At 39.0% G+C, this 20,813-nt stretch overlaps 1 protein-coding gene across 1 annotated transcript in view; it reads left to right on the forward strand.

The window, feature by feature from the left end:
- The window catches only part of LOC124595527, a 291,163-nt gene that overhangs the window by 105,395 nt on the left and 164,955 nt on the right, over window positions 1-20,813 (forward strand). Inside the window, exon 9 of the mRNA XM_047134296.1 lies at window positions 19,105-19,185. Within this exon, the coding sequence (XP_046990252.1) occupies window positions 19,105-19,185 (81 nt within the window). The remainder of the gene's footprint in view (window positions 1-19,104; window positions 19,186-20,813) is intronic.

Here is a 20,813-nt window from a genome sequence, read left to right on the forward strand (position 1 = left end):
CAGGGTTTCGACTACCTCTCATCGTGCCCAGAAATGAGAAATGCCGTGCCCACTATCCTTCCCACCCCTCCCACAGTGGTATTCCGCCATCCACTGATCCTACACAATATACTCGTCCATCCCCACACAACCCCTGCTCCCAACCCCTTACTTCATGGCTCATACCCCTGTACTAGACCTAGATGCAAGACCTGACCTATACATCCTCCCACAACCAACTACTCCATTCCGGTCACAAACATCACCTATCCCATCAAAGCCAAGGCTACCTGTGAAAGCAGTCATGTGGTCTACAATCTAAGCTGCAACCACTGTACTGCATTCTATGTGGGCATGACAACCAACTAACTGCCTGTCCACATGAATGGCCACAGACAAACTGTGGCCAAGAAACAAGTGGAACACCCTGTTGCTCAGCACACTGCCAAACATGACATCCTTCATTTCAATGACTACTTCACAGCCTGTGCCAAATGGATCCTTCCCACCAACACCAGCTTTTCTGAAATGCACAATGGGAACTTTCCTTGCAATATATCCTACGTTCATGTAACCCTCCTGGCCTCAACCTTCATTAGTCATTGTCCTCACCCATCTAGCCCCTTCCCTGTTCTCATTCCAGCACCACATAGCCCTCATTCCACCAATGCTCCCAGTCTTTTCACTTCTCTACTTTTCTGCAACCCTCCCCCAACCCCACCTCTCCCCTGCCTGCTGTCTAACCTCCCAATTGCACCTAGCTGCCTCACCCTCTTCCACCTCATCCTTGTGTGCTCCCTAGCAGCACTTCACTGTCTTCCACCCCTACCCTGCTATCCCTCCTCCTCCCTGCCCCAGCCTCCTCCTTACCCCCACCCAGTTGCCACTCCCATGATGCACTGCTGCTGTTGCTCGCAGTGTGGCTTCAGATGCCAGAGGTTGAAGTAATATATTATATGTGTGTGTGTGTGTGTGTGTGTGTGAGAGAGAGAGAGAGAGAGAGAGAGAGAGAGAGAGAGAGAGAGAGAGAGAGAGAGAGTTGTGTTTGCTTGGGAGGGTTTCTTTCAACTTCAGAAAGAGGTTGAAGTCATAAGATTGTTTCAAGACCTCACAGTGCACTGTTTCAATAAAAGGTTGACATTATTTTCAAGATGACAATAGTGGTTGTCATGCAACCCAACAGGATGCTTGTCTCAAAGTAAATGTGGATGTTTGCACCATATACCTGTATGCAGATTTTGCTCCAGAAATCGGCAATAGTAGTCACTGTTGACAGTTTGTCCTTCAGGCACAGCACACACAAGAATAATACACTCATAGTCATTGGCCATAATCAGCACAAGCTTCACCCAGCTGGGTTCTTGTCACAATTTCTGTGGACATGGCGAAGCTGGGTGATGCCTTTTAATTTGTTTCATTCTTTGAGTTTGATCGGCCTGTGCCCACATCTCATCAGTGATGACAATAGACTGCAGAAATGTGTCTCTTTCAATATGAATCTGTCCAGGTGGATGCCAGCAAGTGCATACTACTGCTGTTTTTATACTTTGGTGAGTTGATGTGGAACCTAACGGATGCAACTTTCCTCATGTTAAAGCATTTCATCAGTATGTGCCACACTGCTTAATGAGTGAGACCAGCCTCTATGGATAATTCATGAAAAATCAATTGATGATCTATGGAAACAAGACCACTCATGATATCAACCTCGAGGAACAGATGCTCGACCTGTACAATGAAAATTAGTGGCCTCATTTCATCGCACACACAATTCTCTGACCTCTCTTGCAAACACTCTGTATGGTTGTGCATTCACATCTCAGGCTTCACATAATCCTCAATAACATTTGATACATTTTTGTCTAGGGCAACATCAGTTTTAATCCACAAATGTTGATCACCTTCTGAAAACTTGCTTTAGAGCAGTGAAGTTGACACTTTTCACTTCAATGCCACACAGCAACAATTCTCCCAACTGGATGCCTAACCACTCTCATATCCTATTTGTGCATGATTGATCTCCTGTGTTAGTCTGGACTACGTTGCCATGACTTTATTTACAGTTCTTGTAAAATACGATATAGCAAGTAGAAGAGAAAGTGTGCTGAATTTTGACATGTTAACACAAGTACCATAGGACAAGTAGTGTGCCCTGCAAACTACGGGCAGCACTGTCACTTGAGACTCGAGTTGATGTGATTTTGCCATCTTGGAAGTTGTTTGTTGGTAGTGTCTGTGCTTATTTTGTGAATGAATGCTGCAGTGAAAAAGTGGTGCTAAGAGTTATAGTTACTCGTATTTAAAGAAGAGGAAGAACAAAAAATGCCCATGTGTTTTATTCCAGTATACAGATCTGGCTACAGAGAAAGTCAGTGTAAATAGTTCTTTAGGCCTAAAAAAAATGAACTAGAGTTTTTCAAGTAGGTGAGAGCGGTACCTTGGAAAGACAGAGATCTGTTTTGTGCGTGATTCACATTTTGATGAGGAACTTTTAAAATTTCAAGACAAAGGTGGTCTCTAAAACCAGGAGATGTTCTTCATATATTTCCTATTTTACCAAAATATCTATCAAAAATGTTACACAAAAGGAAATGACCAGTAAAACACTTGCAAGAGAGTAGCCTCGGCAAAGAAAAAGGTGAACGAGAAGTTACAATATCTATCAGTGTTTCTTTTGTCAAGGAAAATTTACGGAACAAAACAGTACAAACAGAGTAGCTATTACATCAAAAAGAACATTGAAGTGTAAGAAACTGGAAGTTTTGCAAGTACGTAAAAAATTCGAACAGCAAATGCTGAAATATGTCTTCTGCAAAAGCAGATCACAGACAGAAAGTGTAAGACAGCTCAATCAGATCTCCTAGATCAGTGTAAACTCAGTAAGAAACAGGAAAATGTAGTAGATCCTATGACAAAGAAATGCCAATAGAAAAACAGTAAGGGAATGTGGTGTGATAATGAGTTTCTTCTGGACAGCGTGCTCTTAAAAGTTAAGTTAGCCAGAGGATACAGACATTGTTTGAAGCATGGATTGTTGCACTTCCTTCCGAAACACATCTATGCAATTTAGTAAAGGGTCTCAGATGCTCGTGTGGAATCAGTTCGCACACTGTGGAAGCAATTAAAAATTGTTTTCGGGAAGAACGAGATGGAAACAAACACTCAAGTGTGCCAATTTTTGATGAATTTAAGCTCCAAGAAGAAGTGCAATTCAAAAACACTTTGTTCAAAGTTGACTGTTTTATCAATTCAGGGGCATGCACTCCTGACAATTGTGAGAATAAACTTGGAAATTATGCTCTGGTCTCTGTTTGTTTGCATAACTGGATCCAACCTGTTACTATGTGTGCTAGTTGAAATGAAACTCCTGGTTACATCGTCTTGCAGGCATTGATTCACGTAATTATCCAGCTAGAGAAAGCCAGAACAAGAATTATTGCATTTGCATCTGATGGCAGTCAATCGAATAAAAAGGTCTGGCAATGTCTAGGAATTAGTGGCATAATGAATAAATTTATTTCTTCTCTGTCAAATCCAACTGATGAAACCAGAACAACTAGGGGCATTTTCAAATGCTATTCATGGAATAAAATATGTAAGAAATCATTTTTGTGTTGAAGCTGACTACATCTCAATGACAAGATCATAAACAATTATCTTTATCAAAGAGTTTATGAATAAGAGAATACACCAGAATTTTCTGCGTTAAAAGTTTGCCACAAGTTATCTTAAAGCCATTCGGATCCAACATCATTTCAAGGAATTAACTTAAGATTAACTCTGCAGTTATTCAGTAACTCAGTAGCCATTGGAATAAAATACTTTAGGGAAATTGAAATGCAAGGATTCAAAGGCAGTGAATCAGCAGACTCTAACTAGAGGTATGAACAACTTAGGGGATGCACTTAACTCTTTGTTTCATAAGGATGCTTTGTACAAAAACTCAGAGCTCACAAAACATAAAAGCATTCTCGCCATTAGAGGTAATAGCTTTGCTTCTGGAAGAACTCTCCAGTTTCTAAGAGTAACTGTTGAAAATATGTTAGAAATAACAGTATTTGGGAAAAGTGGTTTCAGCTATGTTCTGAAGCAAAATTTAATCAGGATTCACCTCAACATGATTTCACTTTCATAAGGCCTCTGAATTGCAATGACCATCCATCAGTAAGAGACTTCCTGAGCTTGCATATGTTACAGTGTGTTTACAATCCTCATAAACTTTCATTATTCATTATCTTCTGGTGGAAAACTGTGAACATAAATGTGAATTTTCTGTGGCATCATACATAAGCCAGATGTGGACATTAGCTAGAGATCTGCAGCAAAAGAACAATGACAGCGTTCTGGAACTAGAAGACATAATTTAAAAAATGCTGTGTGTTCCACGTAACTTCCGATGCTCAGCCCAATCCACAACATTTTCTGAAGAGACTTGAAAGCTCCTCAGCAAAAGAATGTTTAGTTTATCATCTGGCAGGTTTTGTGCTCCATCAAACAAAAAGAGTCACAAAATACCTAAAGTATTTGTGCCTTTTAAATGGGAATTTGTCTGATGTGCCACTCTCTTTACTGCCATCTATTACATATTACAGCTGTTCTACAGAACAGACATTGGTCACATACCCATCGAAATGTGTCTTCCGTGTTCTTATCCAGGTGGAAAATATCATTGCATAAAACTATGTGAGGACAGTTTATGGGATGACATTTTATATGAATGTTTCAATAGTTTTGCTAACGTTAGTGTTGAAACACTGAATGTTGGATGCTGTGATGACAGAGTAATGGACATCATTCCCAAGCTGTTTTTCACGGGCTTTAAATAAATTCAGAAGAAGCTGAAATCTTCAAAAACTTTCAAGACTGCAAGGAAACTATCTAAACTAATGGACAACTGATGTCCGCTAAGATAAGGTAACTATATCGACGTACTTTTCATTTCATTACATAAATTTCATGAATGAATCAGTTCATAGGCTGTGTTTGCCGTTGCAACATGTACTTCCATGGGTCACAAGCAGAGCAACTGACATCTTAACGGGTGAACTAGGAGAGTCAGCATGCTTTCTCATCTACTTGCAATGTACACGATATACATTTCCATGTTTGGCAGGATGACAAAATTTGTTGCCAGCTCACCACTCCTCTCCCCATAAGTATCCTAGTACTCAGTCAATATAATGTCGCAGTTCCCCCTACAATCCTCCGAATTCTTGAAATAAAATCTAACTGTGATCTCAGTTGCCAAAGCCTCATCTATAAATGTAAGACAACCCCTATATCAATTTAATTAACAATGTTTTTACATTGACCTCAGCAGCAATAGATAGTCTGAGAATATAAGATTACCATAGCTTTCTCGAATAATGAATTTGGGGGAAAAATTCATCTCATAATCTGGTGAATACAGTATATATGGTGTAATTAAATAACAAGTTAAGTATGTGTGCAGAGGAAACTAAAGATTCGAGTATATAGACAGGATGTTTCAAAGTCTTTGCATCAAAGTTCTATGGCTGGTAGGTCATGCCATGAGGAAAACTTTTGTTAGAGATGAAATGATTGCTGACAGTTTCTGTGAACCAGATGTTTTTTGTAATGGGTTTGAACTAGATGTCTTTTGTCATGGGTTGTGCCACTGAGAGGCGGCAGGGTATAGGCACTATGTGGCACTAGTTTGCAATGTGCGTTGCCCGTAATCTGCTCATCTGCTCTGTGTGAGAGAGGGTAGACCAAGCTTCTAAAATATCTTTCTCCATTTAAAGACACTCATTCCTAAAGTTCTCTTGTTGAAAATCACTCTTATCAATAAGCTGGGGTTGATAGTAAGCAGATGGAGCACATCAGTTTAGTGGACCCTGGTTGTTCGATGAAATCTCCATATCCCAGGGCCGACAAATTCTGTAAAAAGAACACGTGGAGGCACTGAGAAGCATCTGTGAATTTTTTTTCTAACAAAAGTTATTCCACATAATGTTATTTGTCACTCATAGAAGTTTGATGCAAACACTTTGAAACACACTGATGATATATCTCTTAAAGTACATTGTTTGGTGAGTAATGCTACTTGTTGATATTAAGTATGCCTCATATTCAGTGTGTTTGGAACTTGAAGAATTTCCTTTTTTTGATTCCTTAAGCAGAGGTTACATTCTTCTAAATATATTACCACAGGATCTCTGTAAGTTGCAGGAGCTTTAGTTTTAACCTTACCTATTGATTAGGTTTGAGATTCATTCTGTTGGGTGTAAGGCTGCATTTGATACATTATTATTATTATTATTATTATTATTATTATTATAATATATAAAAACAAAGATGAGGTGACTTACCGAACGAAAGCGCTGGCAGGTCGATAGACACACAAACAAACACAAACATACACACAAAATTCAAGCTTTCGCAACAAACTGTTGCCTCATCAGGAAAGAGGGAAGGAGAGGGGAAGACGAAAGGAAGTGGGTTTTAAGGGAGAGGGTAAGGAGTCATTCCAATCCCGGGAGCGGAAAGACTTACCTTAGGGGGAAAAAAGGACAGGTATACACTCACACTCACGCACATATCCATCCACACATACAGACACAAGCAGACATATTTTAAATTTAAAATATGTCTGCTTGTGTCTGTATGTGTGGATGGATATGTGCGTGAGTGCGAGTGTATACCTGTCCTTTTTTCCCCCTAAGGTAAGTCTTTCCGCTCCCGGGATTGGAATGACTCCTTACCCTCTCCCTTAAAACCCACTTCCTTTCGTCTTCCCCTCTCCTTCCCTCTTTCCTGATGAGGCAACAGTTTGTTGCGAAAGCTTGAATTTTGTGTGTATGTTTGTGTTTGTTTGTGTGTCTATCGACCTGCCAGCGCTTTCGTTCGGTAAGTCACCTCATCTTTGTTTTTATATATAATTTTTCCCACGTGGAATGTTTCCCTCTATTACATTGATATTATTATTATTATTATTATTATTAACATTATTAACATTGTCATGAAATATGTTCTTCTCAGTACATAGTTACACTTTTTGAGTAAATATTCCCATCTTTGGTTCCTCTGTACTTGAATCTAACTTGTTAAATATCCCATGCGTCAACACACAAAATATAGCTAAGTGTCTCTGTCTTTAAACCAACTGTCCACTGCTGATTGATAAGTGAGATGGTACACTATCTGATCAAAAGTATGGGGTCACCTATTAACGGACATTTTATGGGTGTGTCCACCATTTGACTTTATGATACCTTGAACTCTGCTGGTGCACTTTCAGTAAGGTGTTTGAATGTGTGTGGAGGAATGGCAGCCCATTCATCCTCAAGAACCAAACCAGAGAAAATAGTGATGTTGGATTCTGGAATCTGGAGCAAAATTAACTGCCTGAGAGGTCCCAAAGGTGTTCCATGGGGGTCAGTTTGAGGTTCCCAGTCCATTTTGAGAATATTAATTGTCCACAAACCATTGCCTCACAGATGCTGCTTTATGAGAGGATACAATCAATCATTGTCTTCAAACTGTTCATCTACTGCATGCTGTACACAGTGCTGTAAAATGTGTTCGTATCCTTCACATTTAGTGTTGGGGGAACATGTCCAAACCACGAAAACACTTTCATACTGTAATACCACCTCTTCCGTACGTCACTTTATGGCACGTAATGTTTGCCAGGCATTAGCCAACCCCAAACTGTTCCAGGAGACTATAACAGGGTATAAAATGATTCATCACTCTTTATCATTCATATCCAGTCGTCCACAATACACTGGAACTACTTACACCACTTCAAGCATTGCTCAGTACTTTTAAGTGTAGTTGTGTGAATAATACTAAGAAACATTGTTTTCATTAACCTTAACACTGTTCATGTATACATATCCTGTAAACTAACTCATTCCATGCCATTTTGATGAAAGAATGATCTGTGCTACTTGTAACTAATTAACTAACTAACTAACTGGCAACAGAAATGAATAACATATGAGGAGATGTTTGTCTATTGTACTCCATTCTTTTTAACTCCCTACTCACAGCCATTGTGCTAGCTGGACTGATGGTAGCACTTTGGAACTCATGAGTAATCTTTCCACTGATTTCATGTGATTATTTAGAACCACCCTACTTAATGTATGATGGGCTGCTCTTGGTTTAGCTGTGGTTGTTCGTTTGCATTTCCACTTTAATCACATCACAAGGAGTCGACATGAGCAGCTTTAGAAGAGTTGAAATGTTCCGGATGGATTTGTTGCTCAGGTAACACCCAATAACTGGTCCGTGTTCAAAGTCACTGAGCTCTCTCAATCAATCCACTCTGCTGTTGCTGCTTCTCTACTGAAAAAGCAATACTCCCCAACTCCTTTGACACTGGTAGGTCCACCTCTCACAACATATAGTAATGAAGGCTGTATTACATAGGGTGTCCGGATACATTTGATCAGATAGCATACAACCACAAAAAATATACAAATCTTAACTAAGAACAGAATTTAAAGAATACTAATCTCAATACAACTGAAGACCAGAACTTGGTAACCTCAGTAGCACGGGTGATAACTTTTGTTATGGCCTTCATAGTATACAAGATGGAATATAAGCTACATTGTAACATGGTGGGCTGTGACCAGCCTCTATTTATGAAATACAGACTCCACACCAAAACTCCAACTCAGAAAATTAGTTTTGCTGCCTGTGACATCAGACCAGATTTGTTTGAGTGATTTAACAAGTTGTCCACTCTTGTGTGTGATCATGAGTGTGCCCTCCTTCAGCTCTCTCCCACTTTGTGCCATGACTGCAGTCACACTTGCTGTAGTTATGCTACATGTGCCTCAGTTTTTGTTAAGTCATCATTTCTTGGTGTTAATCATGAACATGCTTGCTGGTAACTAAACAGAGGATGAACTTCAGGTCAATTCCAGCAAGCCAATATGACTTTTCTAGTGGGGTGGGCAGCAGAAGGGTTGTAATAATACAGATATCTCATTGATGGCTTCATCCACACTTCCATAGTACACATTATTTTGGCAGCCACTTTCAGTTTGGTGTTCATATAGCTGAAAGTGGCTGTCAGAAACAAAGTTGTACACAGACTTATAGGAACAATTTCTAGATTACAAACAGAATCTCCAAGGACTTCCACAATTGCGATTTGGATTGAAATTTATTGAAACTGACTCAGGCTATAAATTGCGTGACTTGGTAGTCTATTTGTAGAATTTCCAGTTTTTAAAAATTGTATTTTTAAATGAAAGCACTGTGTGATGTCATCATAAAATTATAGGAATCATTATACACAGTAGCACTTTCTTTTTAAAAATAAACAAAACCTTATTCTACATCAGGGATAATCATCCTTTTTTCCTACCACCCATTTTTGTATCTCTATTAGTAGTAAAATTTTCTAACCATCCACAGGTTCCACAAAATGATGATTTGTAAAGTAGAGAAGTAACTTTACTTTATGAAATTTATAAAAGCAGAGTTATAGTGAGTTAAAGCATATAATAACCAGCGCAAAAAACTTCTGTCGAATCACAGAAAAGTCGAACATGCTCATCTTTATTATTAGACTCTGACTGAAAAGTGGGGTACCAGCTGCCTCATTCTACCTACCTTAGCATCTTTTCACAAAAATATTAGCCTGCAAATATATTTTCACTCTTTTTTTAGCATGGAAGTCACATCTCACTCCCACAAGCTGCCCTAACTGTAACTCACTCACACTCACTAGTCCAGTGGTCGTCCAACAGTGGCCCAGAGGCATACAACCCAAATCAAGTAATTGTTCAATCCACCATTCTCAGCTGTATTTTGTAATAATATGCATCTAGCAATAAACAGGCAAATACAAAAACATCGACTAGCCTTAACAGCTACTTACGGGTGTAGTTTTCCTGCTCAGCAAAAAACCAAAATACTTACAGAGGCAGTCATATTTTAAGATTGGCTTCATTCTAATTGATGGTTGTGAATTTGGCCATGAGCAAAGTAACATTCGTCAATTACCTGCAGGCCTTAATTTTGGCCGGAATGTGCTGGAATGTTATTCTGGCATCTACCAGGGTTGATATTATTATTATTATTATTATTATTATTATTAATAATAATATTGTTTTAAGTCTCGGGAACAAGTCAGCACCATAGATTTAAAACAGTGCATACATATTAAATCCAAATCTTATATCATGTGGAGATATAAATAATATTCATTGAGCAGTTACAATGCCACTATTTCAGTGTTGCGCCTGACAGCAGTTGAAAACATGACGGTATAGTTATGAAAGCTACTGACTTGTGCCAATATGCATCAAGCAGTGTTAGGTGACAGATGGCAGCACCTGTTTTTTATATTAAGTCTTGCATCTTCATTATTCTTGTTATAAAAATGATGTTTTAAAAACATGAATCTTTAAAAAAATGATGTCTCGTTTTAAGTTTTAATCATGTTGTTGTTGCTGCTACTGCTGCTGCTGCGATCTTCAGCCCAGAGACTGGTCTGATGCAGCTCTCTACGCTACTATCCTGTGCAAACATCTTCACCTCAGAGTAACTACTGCAACCTAGATCTTTATGAATCTGCGTAATGTATTCATTTCTTGGTCTCCCTCTATGATTTTTAACCCCCCCCCCCCTTCCACGCTTCCCTCCAGTTCTAAACTGGTGAGATGCCACAGAATGTGTCCTACCAACCGATCTCTTCTTCTAGTCAGATTGTGCCACAAATTTCTCTTCTCCCAAAACGTATTGAGAACCTTCTTATTATTTATGTGATCTACCCATCTAATCGTCAGCATTCTTCTGTAGCACCACATTTCAAAAGCCTCTAATCTCTTGTGTGAACTATTTATCGTCTGTGTTTCACTCTATACATGGCTACTCTCCATACAAATACTTTCAGAAAGAACTTCCTGACACTTAAATCTGTACTGTTAACAAATTTCTCTTCTTCAGAAATGCTTTTCTTGCAATTGCCAGTCTACATTTTATATCCTCCCTACTTTGATCATCATCAGTTATTTTGCTTCACAAACAGCAAAACTCTTCTTCTACTTTAAGTGTATCATTCCTAATCTATTTCCCTCAGCATCACCTGATTTAATTTGAATACATTCCATTATCCTTGTTTTGGTTTTGTTGTTGTTCATCTTATATCCTCCTTTCACGACATCATCCATTCTGTTCAACTGCTCTTTCAAGCCCCTTGCTGCCTCTGACAGAATTACAATGTCATCAGAAAACCTCAGAGTTTTTATTTCTTCTCCCTGGACTTTAATTCATACTTCAAATTTTTCTTTTGTTCTCAGTATACAGATTGAATAACATCGGGGATAGACTACAACCCTGTCTCACTCCCTTCTCAACCACTGCTTCCCTTTCGTGCCCCTCAACTCTTATAACTGCCATCTGGTTTCTTTACAAATTGTAGATAGTCTTTTGCTTCCTGTATTTTACTCCTGCCACCTTTAGAGTTTGAATTGGTAATTTTCACACCTGTCAGCACCTGTTTTCTTTGGGATTGGAAGTATTATACTCTTCTTAAAGTCTGAGGGTATTCTACCTATTGCACACATCTCGCTCACCAGATGGAAGGCTATCAGTAGCTCTAATGGAATGTTTTCTACTCCCGAGGCCTTATTTCGACTTAAGTCTTTCAGTGTTTTGTGAGATTCTTCGTGCAGTATTATATCTCCCTTCTCATCTTAGTCTATGTCCTCTTCCATTTCCATGATATTGCCCTCAAGTACATCTCCCTTGTGTAGACACTCCTTCCACCTTTCTGCTTTCCCTTCTTTGCGTGGGACTGGTTTACCATCAGAGCTATTGATATTCATACAGATGGTTCTCTTTTCTCCAAAGGTCTCTTTAATTTTCATGTGGGCAGCATGTATCTTACACCTAGTGATCTATCTTTCTACATCCTTACATAAGTTTTCAAAAATCAAAACTTGTCATTTTTGTGGTGGGGGAAGTTTGTATGGTTGAAGAAGTGTGTTCTGGCACCAAAAATTTTAGAAATCAAGCACTGCTTTTTCTTTGTTTTCTGTTAGAGACAACTCACAGGCATGCACTTCGTGTACCACTCAGTTGCTACTGTAAAAATTTCAGATGGAAGTACCATGCCTCCATGACTGAGCATTACACAGACAATCATCTTAAAATGGGGTACATATTTGTTGGAAGGGATGTGAAATTGAATGAAGGCTGCTGTAATACAAAGCAGTGAGTATAAGAAAAATGACATTCAAAACATTTAGTACAAGAACATTAAATTATAAATTAAATTATATATTTAATATAAGAACATTAAATATGAGAACAGTTGCTGGTATTAACCAGTTAATCATCTGCTCATATAGATAACACAACAATACTTCGTTAGGCAATGTCAGTGTCACAACTTTGGGGTCACTGCTAATGGCGGCAATCTGAAGTACCACATTTCACAGGGTTGACGCACACACTACATAGAGGGTTTTTAAGACAGTTAAGCAGAGAACATGTAACATCAAACCTTGAAATAATGAAAGTAACTTCTAAGGCCACCAGTCTAGTGGTCATAGATTTCACTATACCCAAACTATGTAATGCCCAGCTACAGTTCTCCTACAACTGCTTAGTCTCAATAACTATGGTATCACTTAAAGCAAGGCATTAAGTTCACTTAGTTCTTATAATTTACAACTAGTGGGACTAGCACTTTTATTTCTACTGACACTAGCCGTTGCTTAATTTAGATCACAACACTTGTTGGGGTTTAGCCTCTTATCATTAAGACACAAGCCAGACTAGGTGATGAACAACATTGTCACCAGTTAGCAGAACATACAACAACAACACTCAGTTGGAGTGCTCCAGTTAAGCAGTTATGGTTGAGTGCAAAAACCCTTCTCTGCCCTAAAGCCAACTGCAGCAACTAAGCTTTGTTTTTCTCAGTCATACACAAGGAAACTAAAAGCCACCACATCACAAACTGACACAAAAATATCAGCAAGCACTCCGGCAGTGCGTGCTTTCAAAACCATTGAAGTAATACAAGATCACGACAGTTAATACCATTGACAGTGCCTCTGGAAGCTTGCTCGGATTCTGTAGTGTCACATCTCACATCATCGGCCAATACAATTGAGAGTTTCAATCCATGACTACTTAACCATATGTGACAAGCCTAGAGACAACAGCCAATCTTTCTGAACATAAATGAACCAGTGACTTAAAATAATAAAGGGTCCAGGCATATGTGCTGTGTCCTTTTGGTGACTGACTTCAGTTGCCATTATTTGATTGTCTGGCCGAACAGTGTCCTCCTCTTGCAAGGTAGATGACCCTTTTCTCACTGTAATTTAATGAAATCAAACTCAAAAATACCACTGACAGATCAAGGTATTAAACAAACAATCATAACTTGTGGAGAGCACAATCATTTCACACACACAGAGAGAACAAGTGTCTCCCGTTTAGCAACAATGCGTTAAAAAGGAAACACTCACACAGGAGCAGAATTCAATTCCTCATATGCATAATGAATTGTTCAGGAGTGCACACAATCAACATGTGAAACTATGTAAACTTTGAAAGACCACCACCAAACGCATTGAGCCAAAAAAATAAGCACATCCACATATAACCAACGGCATGATCGAAAAGACTGCCCTAAGATCGACATACAGTGCCCTCATGTCTTATGTGCGCCAGGCAACAACAAACATTACCTGAAAACCAGTAGACATTGTTTCCACTAATCTCAACACTGCTTAACCCATAAACCAAAAATACAAAACCGTGTTTGCTGATCATAGCCTGTAATAACAAGCTTCAAGCAACCAAACAACTTTGACGAACACATAATAGTGGAACATCCACCTTGGCTGATCACTAATCATAGTAATGGAACGCTCACTGTAGAGTAGACCCTGTTCTACAACAAGCGATTAAAACTGCCTCAGCTGATTGTAACTCATAGTAACAGAACACTCACTGAAGAGTAGAGACAATTCTGCAATGAGCTCTCAAAACTATGCAATACTGGCGAATGATTTGAGTCATAGCAACAGGTTTCTGTGAAGCTGTGTTTACATCTGTGCTCCTGGCAGCTAGTTGACAAGCGTCTGTGCTTGTTCCATTTGCAAGTAGAGGCAAGTGTCTCCCTGTTTGGTATGGGGAGATTCCTGTGCTCCCATGTGCACAGTTCAGAGGCATACACAACTTTGCATTGGTGCATGCACTTCCTTGCGTCTTCGTGCAACAGCTGCACATGCCTAGTGTGCACGGACAGTCTCAAAGTTGTAAATGCACCTTGAGGCTCCGAAGTGAGGGTCCACAATGCGCACACTATCACTGTGTATCAACACAGGATCTTTACCTGTCAACAAGCCAGAACTGCCCTCTTTGCAAGCAGGCCAGGTACCCTCTCTCTTGCCTCAGTCCACGTGCTGCAGCTTCCGAGTGCTCGCACTGGCTGCCACCCCAGGGTGAGAGTTCAGATCACCACGGCAGACCGACAAATCAGCACAGTGTATGGCAATTGGATGTACATCTTAATATCCTTCTCTCCCCTCTCTATGTCCATCTCCTCCTCCCCCTCTGTGTCCATCTCCTCCTCCTCCTCCTCCTCTTCCTCTCTTTCTTCTCCATCTCCCTATCCAGGTCCTCCTCCTCCTCCCCCCTACCCCTCCTCCTCTCTATCCATCTTAAAGTCCTCCCTCTTTCTATCCATCTCTTCCTCTCCTCCTCTCTCTCTCCTACTCCCACCCTCTCAATATCCTCATCCCACTCCCCTCCCCTCCCCTCCCCTCCCCCCTCCTTCTCCTCTCTATCCATCTTAAAGTCCTCCCTCTTTCTATCCATCTCTTCCTCTCCCCCTCTCTCTCCTACTCCCACCCACTCAATATCCTACTCATCCTCTCCTCCCCCCTCCCTTCTCTGTCCAAATACTCCTCTTGAGCCTTTTTATTGTTATTGCAAATTCAGACTCATTAGTAGGACTCTAATCATAAGCTGATAAGCCGCAAATACAACTTTTCTGTTTCCTGTGAAAACCGACTGTATGGAAGAAAACTAAACTGCACATATTCACAGCAGAACAAAGCTGAGCATTTTCTTTCTCACAGTAGGTTTTAGGAGAAAATCTGTACAGTGTTATTAAAAAAAAAAATTACATGGCCTATGTCCACATGAGTGTTTAATAATGTGTGCTTTAAAAATTTAGAGTAAACTGGTCAAGAACTTTACAAGATTTTTTTTTCTAACAATGTTCATCTGTTATACATTATATATACATTTATATATTACTTGTATTACACAAATATATCGTGGTTTGACTACCTCCATTATTATTCAAGGGTTGTCTCAGCTGAAAACAATGCTACGATGCAAAACATTGAATACGTATTATTTGAAGTCTCCTGAGTGAGCGCACCAAGTTTTTGTCACTTCCGACAGATAGTGTAGCTGCAGGACAGTTTCAAAATTCCGTCTGTAAGTGATGTACTTTGCAAGCAATGTGCCGTCATTGAATTCCTCACTGCAGAGAAAGAAACTTTGGGGAATATTCACAAATGCTTGTGCAAATTCTATGGAGCATCTGTTATCAACAGAAGTATAGTCAGTCACTGTGCATGGAGGGTAAGGTCATCAGAAGCCTGTTTGGTGGAGCTTCACGATTTGCCCTGGTCAGGGAGACCATCCACGGCTGTCACACCTGATATGTTGCAGCAAGCTGATGATGTCATTCGCGAGGACAGATGCATTACAACTTAGCATTTGGTGCTGCATCAATCAACAAAGGAAGTGTGGATGGAATTATCCACACTCTTGGATATTCAAAAGTGTGTGCAAGATGGGTCCTGCGGTATCTAACGATAGATCAGAAATTGCACAGAAAAACATTCGTCTTGATTTGTTGCAATGTCTTGAAGCCGAGGGGGGAGGCCTTCTTGTTCCGGATGTGACATGTGATGAAACCTGGGTTCACCATTTTGAGCCCGAAAAAAAAAAAGTCAGTCAATGGAATGGTGCCATCCCCATTTCGCACAGAAGAAAAAAATTCAAAGCAACTGCTTCTCTAAATAAGGTCATGATCACCGCATTCTGGGACTGTGAAGGTGTGATTCTCATTGATGTGATGCCAAGAGGTGGTACTATTAATTCAGAAGCGTATGTTAACACATTAATAAAACTCAAGACACACTTCTGGCGACTTTGGCATCACAACTCAGGAGATGTTTTGCTGCAACATGCTGCCCTACACAAGTCTGAGGATTACTGAACACACCACAAAACAGGGTTGGACAGTGTTATCCCATCCACCCTGCAGCCCTGACTTAACCCCCTCAGACTTCCACTTGTTTGGGCCATTAAAGGTTGCCATTCATCAAAGACATTTTGAGGACAATGATGAGGTGATTCACAAAGTTAAACACTGTCTCCACCACCAAGACAAGTATTGTTACCAACAGGGTATGCACACCCTTGTTTTACATTGGAGGAAGGCCATAGGACGGGATGGAGATTACGTTGAAAAATGGGGTGTGTAGATAAAACGACATTCTTCATGTGTGTAATTCTCATTATGTTCAATAAAGAACTGTTGAAGAAAAAAAAAAGTGGTGCATTACTTTTTGGACAACCCTCGAAGATACATATAACTGATAACATTTACGTCTGTCAGGAAATATGCCTAGTCATTGATTGATTACAAATATAGCTGATGTTAGTTGCTTAGTTCTTTACACTTTAGATCATATTCACATAATGTGTTGTGATGTGGAACATATCACCAGAATAAAACACAGAAAACATACATAAAAAACTTGCATAAAAAATATGTAAAAAATAATATTTATATGACTACCTCCTGGCCATTTGAGTATACTTTTATGGCTAATGTTCTCCATTCAAGCATTCATGTATGATATAGAAGGAGCTGTTACAGCTAAACATTTTTAATGTTCATTTGAGAACACTTCCCCTATCTGCCAGACATTTTATTTCCATGTATATTTTCAAAGAGTCTTTCAGCTGCATTTTCACTCCATTTTGTGCCAAAGCTAGTCAGTAAACAGTAATGGAGATCATTTTTCATTCATTTTGTATTTGTGAAAATTTCTGTTACTTTCAAACTTAGATGGAGTGTTGGTAACAAATTTCATAAGTGATTAGATATATTGTGAGGCAGTGATTAATACTCCCAGCTGGTTAAAGAGATAACTGAGAGATGTACCGTAGGTGTCTGAACTCCACACGGACACTAGGAGTCAAAAATTTACGATGGCCTGTCACAACTATAGATTTCTTGTTAAATCAGTGATTTCATTTTGAAAATTCTGTCATACCCCATTCTGAAAATAAAACAAATTTAAACATGTAAAGACAATGTGCCTCTGTTGTGTATTTGACTGGTTGTTCACATAGAGGGGTGCTGATGAGTATCCACAGTAACACTGGCATGCCTTTACTTAAGACGGTTCCATTCAAAATGGCCTCATTCCTTCAGCTGTCTGTGTAGCAATCAGTTTGCATTGGTTTACAGTTACCTTGTGTGCATCTAGCACTGTGTTTGTATATGTGGTCATGTTCGTACTGTGTTACTGTCTAATGGGACAGAATCAGGAGACTTCTATTGAAAAATCTGCCGTAAATATAGCTCTGCATTAGGACGGCTGTTCTAGTAGAACAGTAGCAACGAAAGTGGCATAGCCCAATCTACAGTGGTGTATACATTGCAACAGTTCAAGCCAATTGGTGCTAATGTAAGTGTTTTACAATCTTGAAGGCCCTGAGTAACATCATACAGGAAAGGTCAGTACGTATGTGTACAGACATTAGAGGACTTGTACTACACCTGAAATTCATAAGAAATTAAATAGTATATGAACAGCTGCAATCTCTCTCACGACAGTGCAACGCCTTCTTCATGAATAAGGTTTAAAGATGTGTATAGTGACCAAAAAGCTTTATTACACCAACGAAATAACGTGGAAAGATTGAATAGGCACAGGAACATAAAAATTTGAGCACGAAGCAATGGTCCAAGGTGTTATTCCCAGAAGAACCTAAGTTTGTAGTGTTTGGAAACCATTATAAAATGTTTGTTCCTCGACTTCATGTAGAATGTATGAAGAAGAGTCAGTGTGTCACGCGAATGGTGGAGGGTTGGTCACGGTGTGGGGATGTTCTGTGGGTGATACAGTCAGTGATCTAGACAGGTTCGAGTCATGATCTGGCACAAATTTTCATATTTGCCTATTGAGAAGTTGGTCTAAAACATCTGATGTCAAGGAATTCACATCAAAGAATATATTTGGAAATGACTATGACTGCCTCCAGATTAAAATAAAATGGCAGATCATTAACATAAAGCAAGGACAGTGGTGGGAAAATGATCGAACCCTTTCAAGTCAATGCAAAATTTTAATAGTTTAGTAGAAAACCTTCATAGCCAGTACAATTATTACTTTTAGTGAGCTAATAAATTTTGTAATCTCCTTTAGGCGAGTAGTTTTAGCATAAACTAATTTCATTGACAATTAATATGATCTTACAATGTTTTCCTGTAATTTTGGAAACCAATTTTAACAAATTATATCTGTAACCAGTTAAGTTAAATTCATTATTTTTCACTAATAACTGAGGTTAACATGCTGTTGTCCTTCCAGTCTTCTGTTGCTTGCTAAGTTGTGTGGTGGTTTAGAGAATCTACTTCTGTTTCACTACTTATAATATCCCAATTGTTTCCTCCTGGAAGCTTCTTGTGATATTTAAAAATACATGTGCATGTGTGTGTGCGCATGCATACGTGCCCAGACACACACACACACACACACACACACACACACACACACACACACACCTTTTTACAAAGATTGCTTTTAGGTAATCTGCTAATAAAGATGGGCCACTGTATAAAACTATTTATGCATCTTTAATTGGTTTTTTATTTGGTTCCTTGACAAACTGAAGTTTGTTTGTGTGTGTGTTCTTCTGTGTAATTTTTCGTTTATTGTTATTTGATAATTTTTGCATGGTGTGGACTTTAAGGGTGATAATGTAGTGTCTTTGCATTACATTTATTGTTAGTTGTATTAGTTGTAACCATTCCCTATGGCAGTATGTCCAGTTCATTATGTGTGTTTATTTGACCAGATTTTGAACGAAATTAAGTCTGAATTGGAATTAAAAGTTGCCTCAATATTAGAAGAGTCTGCAAATGTGAGCAATTCATGGGTGAGTACCATAAGTGAAATTAAATAACAGTTTCTCATTTTTTTGTCACTGTAATTAAACTGCCTTGATAATTCACTATTGAATACTCGGTTGGGTAAGATTATTATCACTACCTATTGTATTCGACATTGACTGTGCACATCTCATAAGTATGTTATGTAGATGTGGGTGGTTAGCCATAGCTTTTTCTTCACACATAATTGCCAAGGGGCAATTGATTAACAATGCCAAAAAAATTTGATTGACAGCTTTGGACAAAGACTGACAGTATTTCTGAGACAGTTAATTCGTGAATTGCTTGCATATGACTGCGGTAAATATGTTTATCATGGCTGTACAGATAAATAATGCTTGCTAGAGCTGTTATTTGTTATTTAAATTAGAGAAACAATGTTATCATAAAGAAAGAAAGAAAGACAAGCTACAGAGCATCAGTCCACCATGAAAGTGAGAAAAATTACAAAAATATGTTGAGTGACCACTGGTCAGAAATTAGTCCTTACATCAGGCAAAATTAACAGCTCTGGGGTCAGCTACAGGCAGGTCAGACCATTAGTTTTGTTGTGCTTCAAATGATCAGAACAACATTAACTGGTACTCTATGGAGTGTTCTCCGATGTATATAATTTTTGACATAGTGTTTCTTAAAAAGTGGCAATAATCTTATTTCATTATGTATATATTTTCAGTCTAGGAACAAAGAAAAATAGTTTACAATTCTCATTACCAGGTACAATTTTTGTGTCATTCTGACAGTGTAATAGCACCATAAGAACGGTTGTCGTAAAGACCTAAGTATAAACAAGGCCCTGGGATTAGACAACATTCCATTAGAGCTACTGATAGCCTTGGGAGAGACAGCCATGACACAACTCTTCCATCTGGCGAGCAAGATGTATGAAACAGGTGAAATACCTTCAGACTTAAACAAGAATATAATAATTCCAATCCCAAAGAAAGCAGCTGGTAACAGGTGTGAAAATTACCGAACTATCAGTTTAATAAATCATGGCTACAAAATAATAACACGAATTTTTTACAAATGAATGGAAAAACTAGTAGAAGCCGACCTCGGGGAAGATCTGTTCGGATTCCTGAGAAATGTTTGAACATGCGAGGCAATAATGACCCCACAACTTAGCTTTGTAGATAGGTTAAGGAATGGCAAACCTACATTTCTAGCATTTGTAGACTACAAAAAGCTTTTGACAATGTTGACTGGAATACTCTCTTTAAAATTCTGAAGGTGGTAGGTGTAAAATTCAGGGAGTGAAAGGCTATTCACAATTTGTACAGAAACCAGGTGGCAGTTATAAGAGTTGAGGGGCATGTAAGGAAGCAGTGGTTGGGAAGGGAGTGAGACAGGTTTGTAGCTTAGCCCCGATGTTATTCAATCTGTATACTGAGCAAGCAGTAAAGGAAACAAAAGAAAAATTCGGAGTAGGAATTAAAATCCGTGGAGAAGAAATAAAAACTTTGAGATTTGCCGATGACATTGTAATTCTATCAGAGACAGCAAAGAACCTAGAGCAGCTGAAAGGAATGGACAGTGTCTTGAGAGGAAGATATAAGACGAACGTCAACAAAAGTGAATCAAGGAGAATGGAATGTATTTGAGTTAAATCAGG

Source organism: Schistocerca americana, chromosome 2, assembly GCF_021461395.2.
Source record: "Schistocerca americana isolate TAMUIC-IGC-003095 chromosome 2, iqSchAmer2.1, whole genome shotgun sequence".
Classification (NCBI taxonomy): domain Eukaryota; kingdom Metazoa; phylum Arthropoda; class Insecta; order Orthoptera; family Acrididae; genus Schistocerca; species Schistocerca americana.